The following is an 11,552-nucleotide window of genomic DNA, read 5'->3' as shown; positions in this document are numbered from 1 at the left end:
TATAGTGTTGGATAAATTATAAAGCAAAATAATAATCGAAGCGTATAGATTATGGAAAAAAAATTAAACTGAGATTCGAGAGTATTCGGGATCTCTCATTTTGATTCCTAGCACTTTATGCCTTGCACCACTCTTATTATAGTATACTATATTTAATCAGCCGTACATAAACTGAATCTAAATCCGGTCGTATACTATATTTAATCAGCCGTACATAAACTGGAAGTATCTAATTCATATAACTTATTTATAATAAAGTTTAAAACTATGTAATTATAGTTGAGTGCTATTTTACTATAAACTATTGCAAATATTGATATAAACTAATTTAAAAATTGTAAATTAATTAAAATAATTAAAAAATATATTGCTTAATGTCAATAAGAAACTAAACACAAAATTTATTAATATTTTTCATGAAAACATTGTATAAAATATAGAAGTTTTGATCACGGAATTTGGACCATCTTCAGTATAACATTTCAGTAGTAAAGTTTTAGTTGCAATAACCATAAATTAGTTTATTGTACTGTGTACATTGATAGTGTCTATATATAAAACTTGTATAGATATCACTTTTATAGTCGCAACATCTATAAATTTTCCTCTGAGTCTAATAAATCCCCGTTAATTTTGACGTTCATTGTGCTAACTCTAGTTCACCACACTTATTTTTTATTACCTTCCTTTCGACCTATATGGTTCATTGTGTTAATCCTGTAACTTCGTCATGCTATATCTCTGGACAGAAAGCATATTTTTTAGCTCATAATACAAGAAATCGATACTTCAGAGTCTGATATAGACGATAAACGAAACTCGAATCAAAACTATTTTATCTTCAAGTAATTGAAATTTTTGAAAGAAATTGTGCTGCAAAAATTTGCCAAAAAATGGCAAATACTTGGATACTTAAAATGTTTTTTAACCTCAATTCTAGTCATCAAATTATATTATAAAATAGTTACAGCAATGTAAAAAATGCATAGACTACGTCATAGCCACGTATGGGGAGCTACTTATCGGGAGTTAAGCTTATCGATTGCATCATGAAATTTCATAAGATTCTTACATTTTCATCTTTCAGCATTTTACTTAGAATTTGTTGTTCAAATAATACTGCTTCTCTTGCAAGTTTTTTCGATGCGTAGATAATTTCTCTCAAATTTTTTTCACTGTTTAACAGTTGCAAATATTTTTTAATTTTTTTAATTTTTAATATTTTTAATACAGGATTAATCGAAAAAATAATATCAGATTTTGATCTTCAGTTATTCTCTTATCATATACTATTTGTGGCGCCATGTTTCAATACGCGTAGAACTAATGACATTCGTCATTTCTTTTGCAATGCCAATAAACTGTGATTCGGATTTCTTTTGCAGCTTGTGTATGCTGCGTACGTGTGCGCGCGCGCATTTACGTCACTTGTTATAAAATATAATCCATTAGTTGAGTTCGTAAATAATTTAAACACAAATCTTTTTTCTTTTAGCTTCTCGATATTCTTTACCTGCTATTATAGCAAATGTAGAATAAAAGAGTAAGGCCGAGAGAAGACTGAGATATTTCACTAATTGAATATTCACCTTTGATATAAATTTAAGTATTAAGTAGTAAAAGGTTCTTTTATGTAAGAAAAAGTGAAAAAACATGAAAGAAGAGTTTTGGAGACACATAATGCCAATTGTAATTATTTACAAAGATAGATTTCGTTTAATTCTATTCATTAATAATATTTTATATTTCATATTTCAGTCAATTAGATTACTCTGCATTGATTATTCATAATCCTAACAAATATTCAATAATCTTGGCTCTCCATCGTCACATGTTCAATTAGCAGGACATATTTTTTAACGTCAGAAGCAATGGATTTGAAATTTGTTCAAATTTGACGCGCTGCATATAACAAAGACATGACAAAAACAGCTTTGTCTATAAACAAAATCAATATATCGAGCTACACGGGCGTGCATTTCGTCCATTCATTGAGATTTTGGAAATATGACAGCTCTCTCGTGATAAAACGTCGCAACAAATATTGACATTTTGACACTCCGATTTGTCCTCCAGAGTGAATTCAAGTCGAATCTCAAAGTCAATTACTCAACAACCTTCTTCCCCTTCTCATCTTTTTATCACTTGTTCGCAACATACTCGCAGACGTTCGAATCTGCTAACGACGTACCGAGAGAGATCGTATCTCGTAATTTCAACACAAAGACAGTCACATTCATCATTTTAAATTTCATCTCTTTTATTCTCATAACGTCAGCTCAGATCTATCTCGATCATCTTCCTCTATCATCCTCTTTACACTTTGCTAACAACAGATTTGCAGTAACTCGATAGATCGTGATCTCCTTGGAACATGCCTAGTTTTCGCGCATAAATACTGTTCTTGCGATTCATTATCACGGACAAGCCATGCCGGGAAAAACCGGATAAAGTTTGAATAAAATAGATAGAATATATCAATAAATGAAATGTGTTATATGATAGCTGAAGAAAAGTATCACGAAAATGTCTTGACCAGTTTCAGTTTTGCAATCATTTTTCAACGTTATTTTGTTGATAACGTGCCTAAAAAAATACCATATATAGCTTTGTATTTATCTGATATTTTCTTTTTATTACGTGAATAAATAAAAACTTTCAAGAAAGAAATTATTGTACACAGCTATTGTTTGTAACTTAAAAAGACTTCAGTCTCACAGTCTTTTCCAATTACAGTTGTATGTATGTATGTATGTATATATATTCTTTGTTTAACCGTTAATTGTATCAAGTACATCATTGCAAAGGCGCGGTTTTTCAATTAAAAAAGTAAAATAAAATAAAAGTAGTGACACATGTACTGTTTTAAAATTTCATTAATGATGATCGCGGAAGTTTATCAGAATTTTTGTTTTTTTCAGTCAAATATAGAAATAAGATTAAAATTATTTCTGTCGCGCTTACATTTTTATTTGTTATTTCTGCATGCGAATTTAGTCCGTAACGTTCGCTATACATATGGCACGCGTAAAATATTGATTTAAAATAGACAGATGTTTGCAAATATTTTTATTAAACTCAAAATATTACAACAAATTAATATATAAACGCTGCGAGTCACAACTGTTTTTACCACTCCTAAGTTTGTTTTTTGCTTTCTTATGTTACTAGTTTAAAATTGCTCCCGCGAGAGAACGTGCTCCGTTACACGAAGAAATTTATTTCGTATTCTAAAAAAGTAATATCCATCGCGGGGATTTATATATCGTGCCATTGGTAGAGCGTACAAAGTTGTTTCTTTATTACCCGCGACAGAATTACGGCTGATCGTCGTGGGAATCATTTTTTTTCAAGAGATAGTTGCTCGACACGATCAGCACGTAAGAGATAAAATGAATTAGATAGCTCTTAATCTACCAAAAGTATTATTCGGTGACATACGCTGGTCGCGTGGTTATCGTAACTCGCAATTCCAGGGACAATATCTGGAATTAAGCGGTATTCCGGGCGAAGACAACGTGAGAGATACTCTGCCGGTGGATGGTTGGGGATCCCCGCGAGCTATCCGGGACCATTCCCTTAACAGCGACTGTACCCGGCTAAATATCCCGGAACGATCACAATTGTCATCTTTGCAAACCCGTCATCGATGATCGTCGAGGAGATCGCCGTTAGTACGAGCTAGATTCCCGAGAGACACGAACGTTCCAGAGCGAACTCAGGATGGTTTGTAGAAAGAAATTCGGGACCGAGTAGGGGCCGAGTTGTCGAAAGAGTGAAAAAGAAAGAGAGAAAGGTGGGAGGTTGCGGGAGCTACACGACCGTAGGGTCTCTCCCGTGCAAAGGGCTACCGACAAGGAGGAAAGAACAGCCGGCGAGTCGGGGAGAGAGACAGACGGAAGAGAGATTCGCCAAGGTACGAGGAAGCGGCAGAAGCAGAGGTAGAGGCAGAGGCAGCAGCAGTGGCAGCGGCAGTGCCCGGGCATCAGGGCACGCTTACGAGGGCGCAAGCGCTGCCAGACTGTTCCTGGTGCGGGCTACACAACGAAGAGGGGAGAAGAGAGACAAAGAGAGAGAGAGAGAAAGAAAGAGAAGGAGAGAACGAGCGAGCGAGTAAGAGAGAGAGGGAGAGAGAGAGAGAGAGAGAGAGAGAGAGAGAGAGAGAGAGAGAGAGAGAGAGAGAGAGAGAGAGAGAGAGAGAGAGAGAGAGAGAGAGAGAGAGAGAGAGAGAGAGAGAGAGAGAGAGAGAGAGAGAGAGAGAGAGAGAGAGAGAGAGAGAGAGAGAGAGAGAGAGAGAGAGAGAGAGAGAGAGAGAGAGAGAGAGAGAGAGAGAGAGAGAGTATCGGAGGGTGCCCGTAGGAAGTTTATCGGCGGCGAGTCGCGGGACGGGACGCGGAGTCCGGATACTTGCGCGGCGGGGAACGGGGATGGTGGAGGCACGAGCGTACTCCGTACTCCGAGGGTTTCCAGGCAGCAGTCTACGGCCCGGGACAGAGAGACCAGGACCAACATCGGGAGAAGGGGAGCGAGGTCTCTTCGTGGATACTCTCTTACGTACCGAAGTGTCTCTTTCTCGCTCTCTCTCCCTTTCTCTCGGTTCCTCTTTCTTTTCCTCTTTCTCTCTCTCTCTCTTTCTCTCTATTAGTCCCTTTTATTTTTAACGTAATTCTCCCTTCGCAAACGGCGCGTTCGTGACCTTGAGCCACCGTGTCGATGCGTACCGAGCCGTTCTACCGGCGTATAACGCTTCACGACAGTGCCGACGACACCAAAACGGTGTCCCGCGGTACGCGCACCAACGCACGGAGATGAGCGGAGGTGCTCGGCCGGGAGCTGCACGGAGCACGTGCCAGGCGCGCAGAAGGCGCTCCAGGCGACACCAGGTGCGCTAATCGTGGACCAATCGCGTGGGAAGAGCAAGATCGCGGGTGATATAGGACATTGCACCCGGGAGAAGCGCGATCGGAGATCGTGTGAGTGCGCCGGGGAACAGGAATGACGCTGCAGGCCCGCGGCAGTGCGAATGCCGCGCGTTCAAGGACGGTCCCGATGCTCGCAGCCCTGGCACCACTCCTCATGTTCGTCGGCATCGACGGCGTTGTGCATGGCATCGCGCGTTCCGCGTTTCCTCAAGGTAAATTTATCTCGAAGAGACTCGCATAGCGCATGCGAGTCTCTCTTTACAACCGTCTCGCGGTTCGTTTAACACGAAAAAAACTCGTATCTTGCATAAGCGATCGCTCGTCTCTGCTTTTGTACAACTTTTCTATATTTAGTTTTCGTCTCTAGTCACGCTCGTAGTAGAATGTAACGAATCTTGACGGAAGTAAAGAGAAATCCAAACTGCGTGTAAAAATCGTATACAAACGTGCGCGCGTTTTATGGGATTCTCTCGTTCCTAGAGTTTCGACGATTGAAAGAATTCGCAACAGCGACTTGCACGTGGTCGACGTTATGAATTCGAAACGTTGTTTCTCCACTATTTCAGCCAACTTTCGACACAAATGGAAATAGACAAGGTTTCGCGCAAAAGGTTTTCAAGTTGAATTTTATTGCCGTTTGCTCGCTTGGATTCGCTGCCTTCCTTTCATCTCTCCCCTTACTCGCGCGTTTTCTTCTTACGGAAGAAAAGCTACCTCGACAGCGACGGAATCACGCTGTCTTCGTTTCATCGGAGTAAACTTCGTTTCGTCCGCTTCGTTGTTCTCGCTTCTCTTCTTTTCGTTGTCTCATGACTTTCAGAAATTTTTAAAACAAAAATCTCGAATTTAAAAGTTTTATAACATTAAAACGCAATTTTTTACATTTAGCTGCCTGCTAAATCATGGTCTCAAACTACGTGAAACATTTCTACGCACGGCTACAGATATTATGGAAAAGTCTCTTCCGTTACAGTTTCCATATAACTGTTATGATAATTTTGTTAAAAATTATCATTGTTTTAGATATTGCGCTTTTTACAACAAAAAGCGTCTTGATTTAATCTTCTGTCAATGCTTCTCACTTCCAATAAGATTTGTGTAAAACAGAGCGATTATGTTTATCGAATAAATATGGATTAATATTTTCGAGTATCAAATTCAGAATAAAAGAGCGAACCGTCATCATTCAACGATAACAAATTCAGCAAATATCATGTGTTCATTTAGGACAAAGAATATTTTGAATATCAGATCTGTGATGCACTAGCAAAAGATCGAATCAAAGTTTAAACTTACAAAGCATGATTGAACTTGTGAAGTTGCTTGTTTGTGCTTATTTTTCGAACTTCATTCATAGATATCAAGATTCGTAGTTCCCAATTTCAATTTCCTGTTTTGTCCTTTTTTTCAAAAATTGTTTATTTATGATCAGGATTTTTGAAACTCTGTGTGTGTGTGTGTGTGTGTGTGTGTGTGTGTGTGTGTGTGTGTGTGTGTGTGTGTGTGTGTGTGCGCGCGCGCGCGCGTGCGCGCGTATATACCATTGTATATATGGTATAAATATATACACATGGTTTGAAACTGTATGTATGAACTGTATACGTATATGCATATTTATGTCGACATACTATATGATTACTTCTATAATGATTAAATGTTTCAATCGGATCTGAATATCCTCCAGAGTAGTAAACTACATTGAAGAAAAATTATAATTATAGAAGCGATCATATATATGTAGACATAAATATTCATTAACTAATCAATCTATACAATGCATAGAACTTGTATGAATTTTGTTTATGTGACCTATTTGATTCCTTCATTGCCGAAACAATGTTAATCATCGACATAGATTGTCCGTTTGTCATAGTCGCGCTTTTAATGGCAGTTTGGATAGGCAAATTCGACGTTGAACGGGAGTTATTACGAGGAGCGACGTGTCATAAGAGATTTTGTTCAAGGATTTGCATCGATTTACTTGCCGGCAGAATTTAGAGAATTAATTGCACAGCGTATAGCTCTAACCGCGAACGAAGTCGTTAAGTCTATAGCGTAAATAGCTTTCGCGGTAAAGGTCGCTTTCTGAAGGTCATTTTGGGAGTAGTAGTACATATCTTTCTCTCTTTCTCTCTCTCTCTTTCTCTCTCTCTCTTTCTCTCTCTCTCCTCTCTTTTTCTCTTTTCTAAATATTCCTCGAACACATGCCTCGCACGTTGACGTTATGCACGACGTTTTCCATGTACCATGTTTTCCGGATCATGCGTGTACACAGTGGTTGAGTTGTAGGGATGAAGTGTTCGCGCAGTAACACGTATCGACAGGGGCAAAATGCGAAAATCAATTTTTGACGGGTCATCAGTAAACGTCTATCGCAGGATGCGCGACAGTTCCTCGATGGTTTCGCAGGTGAAATCGAGCAAACGCGATTTGTCTCTTTCCTTCTCACACCTTCCTCCTTCTACTTTATTCTATTCCATCTGTTTGGTGCTTACGATAGGAAGGAATTGAGCTTATGGCAGATCGCTTTATCGTTTTGCTCCATTAAATTCGAACGTCTCTGTATATACATTGTTGCTTAATGCAGACATATAAAGTTGTGCATGTCATGCGATATTACGTTAGCAAATAGTATGTATATGTTAACTGTAATAAGTTTGAGGTAAGCATAGCAAACATTTATGGCACATATATCACCCTGAGTACATAGGTGCGCAAATGCGCAAAATGCAATGCGTATCTGCGGATGCGGTATGGAACGGCTTTTCGTATAAAACCGTTAATATGTGTGACAGACGAATAACGACGTTTGCATTGTTTCTGGGTCGCGCGCAAAAGACAAAATCCTAGCGCGAGATTTGTCAAAATATCAAACATATTCGTTAGTGTTACTGTGATATTAAATGCTAAAGGAGAGAGAGAGAGACAGAGGGAGAGAGGTAGAAAGAATAACTGAAAAACAACGCCAACGTCGTTTAAATTAAATAAAAATTTAACCGAGAAAAATCAACTTAACGAATCGTTTAAACGCGTAAGGTCAACCATTACACGAAAAGAAAAACTCGACACGTAACCCCCTCGAGATGATCGTTCGACTCTTCGCGCCGTTTAACCTTCTCTTCAGCAAAAAGTTATTCTTTGTGGTTGCACTTTTTATTGGAATAAGACATACCATGTGGTTACAGTTAACTATATTTTACAGAGTCTAAGCACTCATCTTTCACCTCTTTTTTCATGTATCCTATGTATCAAACACATACAGCACATTGAGAAAAAAAATTGAAATTACCATAATTTAATTATATGTAATTACTACATAAATAGCAATTGTTAAAAAAATAGTTATGTAAATATAATTGTAATTGCATTTATTAAATAGAAATATTTGTTTTACTTTTGTCATTCACATTTTACTGTATTAATATTTACTATATTAATATTTGAATTTATCGTAATTTATATTAAAATTTTTTTATAATTTGTAGAACTATAAACACAAAGATATTATTATTAATATTATAACAGTAATAACTATAAGAATGGAACTTATAAACATAATTATTTTATCATGAAATTTTAATCATAATTATTTTATCATGCAATTATAGTCACAAATATCAAACACTTTTCTCTCAGTGCAGACATAACTTTTCTTTCTCTTTTTTCCAAATATATTTAATATTTAATTAATTATCAATTTTTACATTAGCCTGTATTGTATTCTATTTAAAAACGTCATAGTATTGTGATTATTTAAAAAATTATTTGTTTGTACTTTGTCAATACATCTCAATTACGGGCTTAAAATAACGAAAAATATACAATTTTTCATTTAATTTTCAAGTTATATACTGATGAAATAAATTACATTTTTAGTGTACCGATCGATCATCACGTAATATGAACGTTATGTATAAAAAATAAGATACTGTATTTATACATATCTTCGTTTTACTTATTACTATATTTCAAGCATTATTACATTATTAATGAGACCAATAGTGGAAATATTTAGTGAATCTATTAATCGTGAGTGATGAAAATGTTTAACATCTTACAACGTAGTGATATTCTTAATACGGATTCGTTTTAAGTCGGTTTCATGTCACATAAATAATGATAATTACTTTTTTAAAATAATGATTAATGATAAGTTAAGTTAACTATTTTCAAAAATATAAAAGTTTCATAAATTAATTTACTAGTATAGGCTAAAGGCGGTATATACGCCGTAGCTATCAAAAATTTAATTTATCTAGTATTATTTACTATGTTTAAGGAAAATAAATTATACCAATAAAAGTTCATACTTTTTACTAGTATAAAAAAATTTTTTAATATGAAATATTTCTTTTCTTTTACTTGAAAAAGAAACTTAAAAAAACTTTTGCATTTTTGTCATATAAAAAAAATGGTGGGATTTACGACTACTCATGTGTAAGATATACGGCGCATTGATAATTTTAAATAACATTTACAATATGATATAAAATAACATAATTACTTATAAAATGTGTTTACAAAGTTTATTAAGGAATAAGAACAGTAAATATGTATACAAACTAATAATAATGCAATATTGAAGAAATTAATATGCACAGTCATCAACAGAGTGCAGATATGTGCGCATTGTGTTCTCAACATAGTGCTTAACATAGCGTAAGTGTTGCTTTCCGATCACGCAGTGTCTGTATTACAGCATAAATCCCGCTTGCTGAAAAAGCCGTATATCTTAAACCAGTGGAATATACAACATATCAAACTAAATAAAGAATACAAGAGATATACACTTGTATCTTGCTTGTATTCCATTTCTGTCTCGCTCCTTTACTATCGCTCTACATTTACATATTATGAAATAATCATTATGCCTTTTACATTTTCTACAGTAATCATTTTACGTAGATGGTAATACACGATTGCGCTACTTCTACATGAAAAAATTAATTCAATTCACGATATTTTCGTTGATATTAACAATAAAGAGCTGTAATTGCAATACAATACTAATACAGCATATAGGCACATATTAAAGTTGTTATGAGCAAACTATCTTTATTTCTTCTATTTTTTCTGACTGCTGCGACGTACATCCCCCCGCGGCGTAAATATCGACTTTACCCGATGGTTTGGTTACAGTATCATATCATTATTATTATCAACTCGTGAGAAATTTTCATATTAAATACATGTTATGTTGTAAGTTTTCTTGTGTATATTTAATATTTATATTTTAGTCAATGAAATATTTGTTGTAGCAGCCAACAAATTAGCAAAAACTGTATTTGTGTTAAACTCAAATTCTTCCAGCTGAATCTGCCGACATATCTTAAGCTAATCTATTAACTGATAGGAGACAAATACTATATGAATTCTGCTGTTAAATTGCATTAAGTTACTAATCTATAATATGTGTAAAATTGATCTGTTTCTGCAATCAATTTACTGCTGCATGTGAACATATTTTATTCTATTTTTGATAAATTGTCATCATTCTATCGTCATCTATTGATACGTTTATTATTATACATATATTACAGTTAAATTATAATTGTAACATCCTCATATGGCAACTACACTTGCTAAAAATAATCATATAAGTCACTTCCAGAATACAATGAATACTTTTTACAAACTCCTTTGTATGAATAGGCAAAAGCTGATATTTTAATTCTAATGTGGCAACCTTAATTTTTATTCTGCGTATAAAATCAAAACACAATTCTCTTACTGGTTTAAAAGTTATTTAATTGTTCATTTGCTCTTGATTCTTGAATGGAATTGCATTTTGTAGTACTTATTTGCAAATTTAATGAGAAAGTAGTATTATGACTTAAATCACATTTTTTTTACATATACTAATAGAACTTTAATAAATATTTGTATAAAAGTTTATTCATCCACTTATATTTATTTCAATTTTAACATTTTAATTTTGATTTAACTTACCTTTACTTTTTTCTAAATCATTTAGAATTAAAAAAAATAACAAATAATTTCACCCAAAATTAAATTTACATTAGTAACAGACATTACTCATTTAAAAGTTATTTACCCAGAATTTGAGTAAAATGTGATCATTTAATCTACATAAACTATTATAAACCAAATTTGTTATTTTATTTTTTGTAATTGATTTTACAACAAAAATTGGAATATTCACGGCCAAAATTTCTTATCAATGATTAAAAAAAAAATTAAGAAAAAAAGCTTGCAACTTTTAAATGCCCATAACTTTAGAAGGTATCGTATAACCAAAATGAACTTAAATAAGAAGCGATAATTAAACTACGTAACTTCGATTGATAAACTAATATAAGGGGCAGTCAAATGAAAACGAGATGCTCGTTATACAATCTGTCTTGTTTCCATTTGATTGCCCCTTATATTATTATCATCCTATATAATTTGCGTAATCAAATCATGCATTCTCTATTAACCATTAAAATGTAACGCTCAAAAAACTTCCCAATATGATAAATAGCAGTCTGGTAGACTGCTATTATATTTTCACTAATTTTATAAGTTTCTAATAATAAAAAATACATAATAAGAAAACTTTCTTCGATCGCAGCTAGATCTTAGTGCTTATATTTATTCGTGTGATTTTATATACTTCTCCGAATTCAA

General features: G+C 34.6%; 1 protein-coding gene across 3 annotated transcripts in view; it reads left to right on the top strand.

The window, feature by feature from the left end:
• The first annotated feature begins 4,401 nt into the window (after positions 1–4,401).
• LOC105194123 (lachesin) overlaps positions 4,402–11,552 on the top strand; it is a 463,227-nt gene continuing 456,076 nt past the window's right edge. The window contains exon 1 of one of the 3 annotated variants that reach the window (XM_039453581.1): positions 4,402–5,134. In XM_039453581.1, the coding sequence (XP_039309515.1) occupies positions 4,996–5,134 (139 nt within the window). In that variant the 5' untranslated portion in view covers positions 4,402–4,995. The remainder of the gene's footprint in view (positions 5,135–11,552) is intronic. The other 2 variants (XM_039453580.1, XM_039453579.1) reach the window with 2 other exon arrangements.

This window comes from Solenopsis invicta, chromosome 9, assembly GCF_016802725.1.
Source record: "Solenopsis invicta isolate M01_SB chromosome 9, UNIL_Sinv_3.0, whole genome shotgun sequence".
NCBI classification, from domain to species: domain Eukaryota; kingdom Metazoa; phylum Arthropoda; class Insecta; order Hymenoptera; family Formicidae; genus Solenopsis; species Solenopsis invicta.
Note: the sequence above shows the minus strand (reverse complement) of the source record. Positions and strands in the feature narration are given on the sequence as shown.